Below are 13,371 nucleotides of genomic sequence, written 5' to 3'. Positions count from 1 at the left end.
TGTGAGAAAAGGAAAGGGAAAAAAAAATCCTTTTTTTGAATAGGTGGTGGGGTATATTCTAATTAGTACATACTGAGAAGTTTTGAGTGTGTGTGTGTAGTGGAGGGGAAGCTGGGAAGAAGAAAAGAGTCTTTGGATAATTGTCCAGGCATTTTCATTCAGCCTGGTGGCAAAGATGTACATCTTCAGAACCCTTCGCAGTGCGTAACTAATAATCACTATGTCACCCTGGTGAGGAAGATGTCAATGTGATGTGCTCAGAACCTTGAAAGCCGAGCTACCATTCTCATTCTTCCACTGGGCACAACGGCCTGGTCAAATTCCCCCATGCTAACCCCTCCCGTATGAGTCTTTGCTCAAGGACAGTTACATTACTGTTGAAAGCTACAAGCCAATGCTTACTCCATAAAATGGAAGCCGTGTCTCAACCATTTTTAAAAACTGGGGGTGGGGTGGGGGTAGAGTGGGAAGAGAAGCTCAACGGGCAACAAGGGGTCCTGAAGAGCACGAGCAGGAGGGCTGGTCTCTCTAAACAGTTCTGCCGCGCTGAATACTTGGTACCCTAAGACGTCTCCAGTGGCCATCAATCAGGCTGCTAACAATGAATAGCAAATTTCTCAACAAGAATTTGAACGTTTCTAATCTAAATTAATAAATATGTATTCTCCTTACAGGCTTTTACATTTGTTTCCAATAAAAGGAAAAAAATTAGAATGCTTAGTTTGAAAGATCATTTTGAAATTTAAAGTGACCTACTAATGTGTAATAAATGCCATCAGACATGAATTTTATGAACCCTCTCCAAATGTGATTTATTTACCTCAGAAACAAAGAACACTTTTAATAATCACATTAGTAACTTTTAATATTTAAGTCATTCAATCATACATCTATACACATAGTAAAAATTAAAACCATGTGTATTATTAAAAAATGATCTATAATTAAATAATTTTCCCTGAGCAACTAATGATTGATTTGATATTTACTTAGATCATATTATCTGCTAGTCTCTGTAAGTTACATACGTATTTTAAAGGACTATTACCTGTAGCATAAATAATTAAAAATTCAAATGAAATTTGAATACCCTATAAACATTTTATATTACCAAATTTAATAAACCTCATGAGAGTCAAACAATAAACTTACCTATTTGAAACATAAATTATGATTGCATAACTCTGTTACATCACATGTGTAATTCTAAAGTACAGAAATTATAGTATAAACATTAATAATATAGTGAATTATAGTTTTATACAAAATGATCTTTTAAAAGATAAAGTAACAACTTTATAAACAATCTTAAATTTAGCTTACGAGCAAGCATTCTCTAGCATTACAAATCTAAAACCATCATAGAGAGCATGATATGTCTGTTTTCAAATGTGATTTAAGTCTCCCCATTAAAGTGTGTATTAAGATGCCGGAGGAAATCCCCTCTGGATGTGCTGGATGGTGGGAAAAGCTTTTGACAGAATTCACACACTCGAGGTTTAAGGAGTTCTGGGTCAGTGTCTTGGTTAAGAAAAGGCTTCCAAAAAGGCTGCAGGAAACAAACAAAAACATCTTTTGTTAATTGTGTTTAAAATCAACTTGCATCAAATTTCACATCCAAGTATCTGAATAACTTTTATATGTGCTTATATCTGAAATTCTCTAATGTGAAAGCAGATGTCTCTTCCAGAGTGGGCACAACTTAACCACATCCTCCTGAATTTTATCTTTACATGTTTAAAAATACTGCAGGTTACCAGCAGTAGTCATTAATACCCAGTTATCTTAATGGCAATAGTTTTGAAACAATGGCCAATACTTTAGACTATATTAAGCTCTGTATTTAATAGTTTTTAATAGTACATATGCAAGCACAGTTTTATTAAAGGCAATTCAAAATACAAGTAAACAAATCACATATAATCTTTTTTCTTCAAAAAAGTTTCTTTTAAACTACTAAACAAATTCCATTTGTTAGCTTTTAAAAATATCAAATATTAAATCACTCAATAAAAATCTGAGCTGAGACACATACTTTTGACTTCTTACTTTACTTCTGTTTTATAGTTTGGCATTATTCTTTCTTGCAAATGAATAAAATTAAATTTATCAGTAATTGCCCAATTAAAGGAATATAGGAAATTGTAATCTAACAGAACCATCTCCATTGTAATTATTAGGAAATAAAAACTTGTAAATATCTTTTAAGAAGTCTAGAATAATATGTATGAGTTTTATATATATATGTATATATATATGAATTAGAGTACTGATAGGTGTTTAATAGAAATGATATTGACAAATATATCTTACTTTCCTGAACTGTGTAAGTCTGATGATTAAAAACCATACTCTTACCTTGGCACAGGTAAGTACCCTGACACAGGCAGAGAGTAACCTCAGAATACCATTTAGAGAGACTGCTTTGTGCTCCAGTTTCTAATATGTTTTATGAAACACAGCTTAGTTAAGCATCTGACAACTTTTATGCCTTTAATTTTATTCTAGTTAAGTATTTACATAAACATTATATTGTTAACCAAAATATCTGGGTTTTAATGCATCACTAACAGTGAGCACTGCAGGACAGCAGTATTAATATATAAGCTTTGTTTAAGTAGCAAGACACATTCAAGTGTTAGACAAACTTGACAAATTTAAGTTAAATTGACAAGGTAAGACAAATGTCTTAAAATGTGAACTCAATTTGTCTTCATGAGGCACGATTTTTTCCACAAAACCAACAATAAAAGTCATAAAATTTGGGACAAAGTAATTTTTAGTTGAAAAATTTCCCTGATGAAAGAAAAGCAGTAAGAATTATAAGTGCATAAATAGAAATTAGCTAAGAGTTAACTGGATTCAAATGTCCCTGCAGTTAAAAAAAAAACAAAAAACCCTCTAATGTAAAACTGTTGTGGTTAGCAATAACAATTACCTTAAAGATATTTTTTATTACGATTTATAAAACAGCAAGAAATTAGCTTAAAAGTGAGCTAGTTCCTAAATTTGGGAAACCAATCTTCCACTGATAAATTTATTTTTGAAATTTGACATTAGTAGCTTTTGATTCAGATTGGATCTGTTCTTGGAATTTAATTGGAACCCCAATTACTGACTCAGCAAAAAGAAAAAAAGAAAATCACACAGAACAGAAATAAGCTGATAGATATTTTAGTCTTTGCTATGAAAGTGGAAGTGAAAAATACGTATTTGGTAGTAATGATTAATATAAAGTAAAAACAAAATATGTAAACAAAACTTTTTACGGTGGACAACTTAAGAATTGTATTTATGAGCTTTATTAATACAAGGGAGTAATGTTTAAAAAGACCCATTTAAAGAAATATTTTTGCAAGCTAAAACTGTAACATGGCCTTTAAATCAAACCAATTTCTTTGCTTTTTCTGCCAAAATATCAATTATCTAACCTTCTGCCCCATGTCTTGTGACAGCTCAACACCAATTCTCTTGCATTTTTAAAGCTGAATACTTTTCCATCAAGTTGTAATCACATACCAGCTGTTTCCCTTGCTGCAGTATAGAAGGTAAATGCACAATGCAGGGTGCCATCTACTGAGACATGAACGCCCGCCTGACTAGTAAAAGGACAAGCAAGAGATATAATGGAGGGAGAATAACTCGCATTAGAATCCATGCAGTTCACAGCTCCACAGGAACTCTACTCGCAACACATGAAATTGTTTAATTGTTTCATTTGGTAGCAACTATAGCTGAGACCATAAAGTGGAATAAAGGACAGGGTGGAACATAAGAGAGCTAATAATTAAGACTTGTCAGAATCTCTAGCTACACCCACTACTAAAACATCCTACAGCTTCACGATTGCTTTCTTCCATGCTATTCAAAAAGCCTATAACCGCTAAGAATATGTAAAGTCAAAGGTATTAAGTATTTTTTTTTCTAATCTGAAAGAAAACCAAATGTTTGAAAGTTCTAATGAAAAGCTTCTATTTAGTTTAGCATTTCTATAGTTGGCATTTACCTTCAGATATTTAACAAAACTTTTTTTCTCCCTAACAAAAAAGAATATTTCCTCCTGAATCTGGAAGAAGGGTGGTAGGATTAGATTCATGGGCTGTAAAGTCTTGGTGCTTCACAAACAGTAAAGAAGACATTTGATTACATCATTCATATGCAGGGATTACTTGAAAAACGCATATAAGGATGTCTGTTTAGTATCAGGTTAGCAAACAAACCCAACACTACAGACCTCTGAAGTGCTGTCACTGGAAACGTAACATAAGTAGGCTGAATGACAGTCTATTTTGAATATTTGGTGCAATTATCTACTTATGGAAAAATTACACATTATTATGTGTACATACACAAGTTTTTTTAAAAAATTATTTGCTTCCTCTTACTGACTTTAACAAAGCAGCCACTGGAGCACTGGTGCCGACAGGCTTGCTGGAGGAAGACGGAGCAGTGAAGCCATGCGGCAGTGTCGTGATGCAGCTTCATCACAGGCACACTTAAAATTCGCGTCCTCTGACACAGAGCTTACATATTTTATTGAAAGCCTCCACTCTGGATAGGCATTAATTTTAAATGGATGTCTGATAACTTAAAACAGATTCGTATCTGTACATGTATGACAAAATGTGTGTTCACACATAATAAAATATTTGTTAATGTAAAACAGTTACCTGCTGTGGTCCTCGGACAGCCTTTCCTGGGGAATCCAGTGAGGGAAAAGGTGCGTCAGGCGGGTCTTGAAGTGGGAACGTATTTACATAGAACACATTATGGTCTCCAGCTGGCAAACACGGAGCTCTAAGATTTGAGGGTTTTGTTTTGTCAGTTGTTTTAAGGTTTTGTATAGCTGAAGTTATGGGGTCAATTCCCTGAATTTCAAATAAAGTTTCTTCTGCTTTAACAAAGTTTCCTGGGTTTTCTCTGACTTCCATATTAAATCGGTCCTGGCACACCGACTCAGGTGTGGCAGGAGTAAGGATGCTCGGGGTCTCTGGAGTGCTATGTAGAAAAATAGAGTCATTGTCCATAGGTGGAAACTTGACATTGAATTTAGAAAGTGATTCAAAAGAGGTATCTTCCTCATCCCGGCCCAGTCCTCTTGGCGTGACAGATGTGCCGCACGACATACCTCTATTTATATCATCTTTAGTCTGGGGCTTAAACAGCGCTTCTTGTTTATCGGTTTTATCAGTACACTGTATAGGCACAGAACACTGTGTGTCTGCAGGAAAATGGATACAAAAGGCAAATAGTCACATTCAAATCATTTAAAAAAATGTTGATGCAGCTTTGAGCACAGGATTATTGTTTTTTCTACTGGTTTTTATAACAGCTGAGGACAAGTGGTGTTTTTATGTTTGCTTTCGTCTTCCCTGAGGATAACAGCAGTCCCCTGCAGGTGAACTGAGCACAGTGCACAGGCTGCAACTTAATTGCTTTGTCTTTTGCTGGGTCTTCTACTGGAAGCTTAGCATCTTGTTCTCAGTTATACTGCTTTACACTTAAAAACACTCATGTGCAGCACATATATTTAATTACTTTGTAGAAGAAGCTACAACTGTAAGCTTACTTAGACAAATAATTTTAAAAGGGAAATGCTTTATATATATACATATATACATACATAATATATATGTATGTATATATAAAATTAGGGCAGTGTGCTACTAAATATAACTCTGGTCAGTTTAGTCACTGTCTACACTTAAGAGTTCATGGGAAGGAGTGGTGGTGTCAGGGTCAGGAAAGAAAAAGACAGTAAAGGCAAGAGAGGTTGACAGGTTGACATTCTGGGATGCACTTTAAGGAATTAAATGTGAATATAGCTGAATGTGGTGATGTACACCTTTAGTCCCAGCACTTAGGAGGCAGAGGCAGGTGGATCTCTGTGAATTACAGCAAGCCTGGTCAACATAACAAGTTTAAGGACAGTCGTGTCTATATAGAAAGACTGTCTCAAGAAAACAAACAAACAAACAAAAAGAAAAAAGAAAGAGAAACTAAAACTGTATTTGCATGTCATTTTCTCATATTTAGAAAGGCCCCTTTGGCAAACAAGCAGATGTGATATGGGAACTAGAGTTTCTTTAGCTCATTCATCTAGAAGCTATTTCTTCAACTCTATCTTTAGGCTTCAGTTGGATGCTGGTGAGGGGACTTGTGTGGAACCAGAGTTGGAGCTACAGAGACCACAGCAAATTCAGTGGAGCTATGAGCTGTTAAGGAAAGACAAGAACCAGCAAATGCTGGTGTTATGAGAGGAAGCAAATAAAACAAAAGTGCAGACTCATGAATTTAGAAAACACGATGCAGCTCAATGCTGGAAAGACAGCTCAGTGGTGAAGGTACCTGTGCCCTTCCATAGGTCGAAGTTTAGTTCCCAGAACTCACCCTGGGCGGCACTGCACCTGTAACTCCAGCTTCAGAGGACCCTACATCTTTGGTCATCATAGGCACCCACATTCATGCACACACCCACATACACATGATAAAAAATTAAATCTTAAAAACAAAGCAACAAAAGGCCACAGTGTAATAAAAGACCAGCAAGAGCTATACTACCAAACTAAACCAAACCATACCAAACAACTATCAAAGTACTACCCATGTTTATGATTCTGAGATACTGTAAAAAACAAGATTAGGCTTCACAATGTTATTTTAAGAAGCCAATGTGTTGTGTAGCATGTTTGGTTGTTTGTTGTTGTCTTTGGAGACAGGGTCTCCTGAAGCTCAGGCTAGCCTGGAACTTCCTATGTTGGTGAGGTTAGCATTCAACTGCTGATCCTCCTGATCCCACAACCCAAGGACTGGAATTATAGGAGTGCAATACTGTGTGTGCTGTAATGTATTTTATTCAATGGATAAATAGTCATTACTGAAGTCATACATTCCCAAATGAAGACTTTACCAATGAATCAGGCTAAGAGTTGGGGTATACAGCACCTTGCACAATCTGTCTGTGTTAGTAGGCACTCAGAAGATGCCAATCTCTTTATATTCCTTTCATCACTTGGGCCTTATGGCACATGTTGCCATAGCACATTCCAACATACAGAGCTTTCTGTTTGGATACAATGTACAGTACAAGGCTCCATCTTCTTTGGTTCACTCTGTAACATTACATACATACCTACATACCTCCCCATCTCTCTCAGACTGCCTTATCATGGCACCCAGGTTGACTCCAAACTGTCAGTCCCCCAGCTCCAGCCTTGCTGGTGCTATGGTTATCACATTACACATGTGTAGTTCTTTGCCTAACTCTTGCTTGACCTTCCCATCTTGACCTAGACACTGATTCTCTAGATGTCTATCCTATGATGCTTAGGTGACTTGAAGACTGAACAATCTTATGCTAGCAAGTAGACTCCCCTTTCCCCATTAAAGCAGGTTTCTATGACATCTAAAATCATGTTCTGCTCTCTATTTACCCAGGTGTCCCACCTAATGCCTGGTATATATATGATATTGTATTCTTTTCCTCATTTACTAGGTAGTCTATGACTAGGAACAATACAGTAATTAAGACCAAACTCAATTGTTTTACTAGATTTCTTTCACCTTTGACGTAGATAAAACTCCATTTATTCTCAAGGAGTCATTTTTCTTGGCAGTAGACTTGAGGGTGGCAGGAAATGCTAGGAAACAGGAATAAAATTCTATAATACCTGAGAAAGAATACTTTCTCAAATGATATTTAGGAGATTCTAAATACTTTAGAATCTACAGCTGCTGCTAATGGCAACGACTGTTAACAACCACGTGCCATGCCCCGACTGTAGTATGTACATTAATTCACTTAATACTCAGAATAATGCCAGCACAGACACTATTATGATCCCTAATTTACATGTGAAGGAGGGGATATGGAGAGGTTAATTCCAGGGCTACTTCCAAGGTAGTACAGCTAGTGAGTGCTGAATCTGGCACTAGAACCCAGGTAGTGAACTCCAGAGCGCTCTCAGAGCCATTATGCTAAACTGAACATGTTGGTTTCTACACAGGGAGGATTCCTCAAGCCACAGAACTGTGCTGTGAATGATTTTCTTAACATTGACCTAATCCCCTTTCAAAGAAAACAGAGAGACATCAAACAGCTGCAGTAAGTTGGCAAGTATTTTCTTTTGGAATAGCTAGCTGCATACAAGCTTAGTCACATTAAAGTTACTTGAGCTAATCCCATGACTATTCCAAGTCTGAGCTTAGATAAAATGAAACACAGTCCACTGAAACATCCGTCACCCAATACTACATGACAGACACCAGCCAGCCAGCATGTAGCTTTGTCATTTCTTTGTCTCAATAACACTTACTTTTGCTTTTGCAAATTATCATGAATGCTGACAAAAGAGTTGATGATTGTCTATACCCTATATTCTATTCTAATAGCCAATGAAAGAGGACCCCACTTTTGGACCAGTTACTTCCCCCACCCCACAAGACACTTGCTTAAAAAAAAAGTTGCACCCCTATCCTTCCTCAAGGGTACTGTCCCGTGTGAATGGCTCCAAGAGACAAGGTAATGACATGTGTATCTGGAAACCCTGAGCAGGTGTCTGTTGCTAAGTCGTGTCCTCTTTCCTTGCCCCTAAGATGGAGAATCTGACAGTACAGAGCTATCCTGTCAGGGCACAGTATTTAACATCTATGCTGTGTTTGGACCAAGCGAAGCTTTCTTTGATTTGATGCAGATCTAAAGCATTTAAAGAGTAATGTTTTACTTATTATTTGTGACACAGTTAATATAAAGCACAAGAATAATGGCAGAAAACAGCTTAGTGGAGAAGAAATAGAAGTTAAACACTCAATGTTCAGGTTGACAGATACAGACTAAGAGTTAGACTTAAGCAATTTAAAAATGGTCAAAGTATTAAGTAATTGATAATGGGTTATGTTCTCTGTGTAACAAATAATATATTGCGATTACAATGTTTTGATAAGATGTTGATGTTCAGAGAGCATGCGTAACCAGATACAGCTAGCCTACTTTAGTGAAATCGCTTACTTCTATATCTTTGATCTGTGTAGAATGAACATTACAAAAATTAAGATGGAGAAATTAAAAGCTCTTTTGGAGAAGTCAAGAAGATTGCAAGAGGGGAAGCACAAATTCTATCTATCTACAAAGCTTGACTTTCTTTCCCCTCACCACAAGGTCCAACTTTTCTGGAAATAAAAGTGGAGCAGTGGCAAAAACAGAACCCATACTATCAATGCTTTTAAATGGTCTGTCTGTGAGAGCTGTGGAAAACGGGGATCTTCAATGAAACGTGCTCACCATCACTGCTGTACCATCTCTCAGAGTGAAAACTGTAAGTCATATTGCCTGGGACCTGCCTGTAGAACATCCCAAACCACAAGGGCAATAAGAGAATCTATCATTACAAATGATCTTTTATTTTGTTTTGTTTACTAAAGTGTCCTGATGCTAGACTCAATTTCTGTTATTTTGTTACTAATATGTAACTACTGAAGCAACTACCAAGAGGATAGTCTAGAGCTTAAAAAATAAGCAAGCAAGTAAGCAAACACCACCCTGCCCCCAAACACTGCAATAGCCATGTGACTCAGGCCTACAACTCTAACACTTGGGGACTGGCAAGTGTATTGCTACAAGTTTGAGGCCAGCCTGTTTGACATGGTGAGTTCCATGTCTCAGACAGCAGGCTAAGACCCTGCCTCGATAAAACAAAAAAACCAACATGTGTGCAAAACAGATGTTCCTAAGTGGTATTTTATACTCAATTTTTATTATGTGCTGCCAAGAGAGCTGGGTCTAAGGAAACATGAATTCTACATTTTCATTCTTAAACTAGATTATCAGAAACATCTCAGGCAGAATTTAGATAAAAACTAATATGATGTTATAATTGTAATTAGCGCTCATATATGGCAGTGTTGCTTTAAGGTCACTTACTGACATATGAGTTATGTTTAATATGATGCTTAAGTAGAAAATAAAGACATGTTTCCTATATTTTCAAGATGATACTTTTCATTAATCTGATTGGTAATTATGTTATTCATCTAAATCTATACAGTACTATATACAATGAAGATAATAAAAAAATCAAGAATTCTATAATGTACATTATAGAATTTAATAGCATATATTGGTTAAAATCTAAAGGGCAAGGTGCAGGTTCATAGCCTTTCATAAGCCAAATTTGGAGGTATTTTTATATTGCAAATTAAATCAATTTCAACCAGTACAATAAAAATTGCTACAAGATAAATTAAATTTCCCAGAATTTAATAGCATATATTTGTTTAAAATATAAGTGGCAAGATGTAGATTCTTTGCTTTTCATAAGCCAAATCTGGAGGTATTTGACATTGAACATGATATCAATTTCAACAAGTACAATTAAAATATTACAAGGTAAATTGAATCTTACCAGTTGCAATATCTGGTATATTAAGTTTGCTTAAGTGGTCTTTCTGTGCTTTTGCTAGCAAGCATATCCTATGAAATTCTTCTTTAAGGTCCCAGAAAGTCTTCTCTATATTATCCCTAAAAACAAATCGATATTTTAAAATGTTAAAGTTATACCTTCAAATGATTTTTAATCTAATTAAACATATATAGCATAGTTTTTATGGACCGCAGAATTATTGGAAAGTGAAACATTAAAAATAAAATTTAACCGGGCAGTGGTGGTGCATGCTTGTAATCCCAGCACTCTGGGAGGCAGAAGCAGGCGGATTTCTGAGTTTGAGGCCAGCTTGGTCTACAGAGTGACTTCCAGGATAGCCAGGGCTATACAGAGAAACCCTGTCTCGAAAAAACCAAGTCCAAAAAACCAAAATAAAAACCAAAGCCAAATAAAAATAAAATTTAAATTCGAAGAAAATGTCCTCAAACAATTCTAATATTTGAAAAACTAGGTACAAAGCAAATGATAAAAGTTCTAGTTCATAAACGCACTGCAGGTTAGTGAGTCTTCTTATTCATACTTGTTCTACAAGTATCAGTTCTCTGTAAATATCATAAATGGAGTAGTAATTATTCCTCACTCTGGTTCCTATCAGGATTCATCCATGTCAAACAACACAGTTACAGTACAGGGCTGTTGAAATGGGGACCATTGGAGAAGTCAGCGTTTTTGATCTCATTCTGCTTGTAACTATGTGATATAGTTAGGTCGTTTTCACATGCGGGTCTACTCTAGTGGTTAAGATCAACTATTTTTCTTTTATAATTGTTAAAAGTCTTAAAACTATGCAAAATACTGAATATTGAAATATTTATACATTTTAGGTTGGCAAAGAAGGCCAGAACCACCTTTCGTGATGCAAAGGGATGCTGAGATCCTTTGAGTTTTCTTTTCCAGAAGAAACTTCTTGTCTTCTCACCTTAAGATAAAAAGAAATGACACTTTATATGCCTCCAAAATCACATGAGAAAACACAATACAATGCTCACCTACTTAAAACCAAGCACATTAGTGCACACGCGTTCTTGCATATAGGCAGTACAAGAGTTTTATGTATAAACAATATGATAGATTGTCTATTCTTTAAATGAGTCCAAGGAAAGAAACTAGGAATACAAGATAGAAAGGAAGACAGAAAATACAAATTACTTCTGGTAACTTCTTTGATTATTATCTCTACTAATGGTAATTATAAGAAAATGTCATACTCACTTAATAAAGAGTGCTACTCTGATTACCAAGCACCTCTATGCCCAGGAACATAGTAGTAAAGAAGTTTCTGACACTGTCTTTTGGTAGTCACTAATAATTGCCTATATATGAAAACCAATTCCATTGTCTCTTGTTAGTTTTTTAAAAATAAGAATAAGCATGTGAGAGGTTTATCAAGATAATGCGTTATGCATTTGGGTTGTTTGGCTACAAGACCTTGCCTTTCACTGCCACCCTGTGGCCTACACTGGTATTACATATATCCTGACGCTGAAAACTGACACTCGCAGAGCACACTGTGGGCATGCATTCTGTGGTCCAGAGGTAAAACACACAACACCTCTAATTATGGTAAGCTTTCTGAAGCCATAAGCTGACTAATTCTGAAATCGGAAGAAATCCCAATATGATATAATTTAGCCCAAATTGTATAATTCTTAAATTCAAATTCAAACCATTCTTACATTTATTTATTTTGTGTGCACATGCAGGAACAACTCGTGGGGGTCTGTTCTCTCTTTGCCATCTGAGACCTGGGAAATTCAGGCTGCAGAGTTAGCAGTAAGTATCTGTACTCACTGGGCCATCTTGCCAGCCCAATGTTGGATAACTTTTGGTTTTATTCAATGAATGTCACTGCTAGCTATTAGCAAAATAAAGATTCAATTTTATTATTTTTAATTATGTGTAGGGGTGTGTGTATATCCGTGCATATTTGTGCAGATGCCCATGGAGACCAGAGGCCTCAGATACCCTGAAGAGACTGTTGAACCATCTCTGCAGTCCCTGTACCCAAACTGCACGATCTAATCAAACGTAAATGACAAAGTCCAAGGAGAAGACATCATGGGAACTGAATGCTTGATGGTTTGATGTTCAATTATAAAAAGGGATTAGAACAAATAAGAGTGGTTTCCTTTTAAAAATTGCCACTAGAAATTTGCAGAACTATTTTACTAGGAGCTAAAAAGAACTAAAAAGAATGTTTAACCTAAAACTGAGGATAAAATAGAGAAAGTTGTAATGACAACATCCTACTTTCCAAAGTCTGGTCTTTACATAACTAAGAGTGACGGATCTGATGTTGAGAGCATTAGAAACGCACCAGGACTGGGAGGGGCTGAAAGGAAAGGTAATACAGGAATGACACATTTTTGTTTGGTTTGGAAGATGCCTGGTGCCAACCTTCTATGATGTCTACATTTGATAACTAGTGAAAACATTATGGACTGTACTGGCACAGGCAAAGGGGGTTCAGGTGAGTCAGGAATTTCTATTAAGTATCTAAGAATAAAAATCTTTTAGTTTAGGATAAAAAAATACAGCTTTACTTAGTTTTGTTCTTATTACCATGAAAGAAAATACATTTCCATGTCAAGCAGTATACTGTAGATTGTACCATTCACACTATGTCTGTGAATATGCTGCAAATAAATATTTTTCTCTTTGAGACAGGCCTGGAACTCACTATGCACTCTGTGAGATTGTCCTGTCTTAGCCTCCGAAGTGCTAGTTTACAGCTGTGTGCCAGCATCTCCAGCCGGCATTTGAAAACTTCAGAATCCTGAGCATTCAATGAAGAATTAAAAAAAAAGAAACTTGAACATGGTAACTGGAAAATAGCAATGTGAGTGGATTTCTGGAGACGCTCTGAGGTAAGGTTTGGTTAATGGGCACAATGTGTACTGCCCTTTTCCACAGTACCATCATAACAACTTTC

General features: G+C 36.1%; 1 protein-coding gene across 6 annotated transcripts in view; it reads right to left on the bottom strand.

The window, feature by feature from the left end:
* Positions 1–801: 801 nt before the first annotated feature.
* The window catches only part of Tank (TRAF family member associated NFKB activator), a 73,439-nt gene continuing 60,869 nt past the window's right edge, over positions 802–13,371 (bottom strand). For 3 of the 6 annotated variants that reach the window (XM_052182562.1, XM_052182563.1, XM_052182564.1), the window contains exons 5-8: positions 11,288–11,358; positions 10,401–10,516; positions 4,671–5,221; positions 805–1,549 (exon numbers count right to left, since the gene is read on the bottom strand). In XM_052182562.1, the coding sequence (XP_052038522.1) occupies positions 1,397–1,549; positions 4,671–5,221; positions 10,401–10,516; positions 11,288–11,358 (891 nt within the window). In that variant the 3' untranslated portion in view covers positions 805–1,396. Of the gene's footprint in view, positions 1,550–4,670; positions 5,222–10,400; positions 10,517–11,256; positions 11,359–13,371 lie in introns of those variants that run through there. The other 3 variants (XM_052182567.1, XM_052182566.1, XM_052182565.1) reach the window with 3 other exon arrangements.

The sequence above is a fragment of the Apodemus sylvaticus genome, chromosome 5 (genome assembly GCF_947179515.1).
Source record: "Apodemus sylvaticus chromosome 5, mApoSyl1.1, whole genome shotgun sequence".
NCBI classification, from domain to species: domain Eukaryota; kingdom Metazoa; phylum Chordata; class Mammalia; order Rodentia; family Muridae; genus Apodemus; species Apodemus sylvaticus.
Note: the sequence above shows the minus strand (reverse complement) of the source record. Positions and strands in the feature narration are given on the sequence as shown.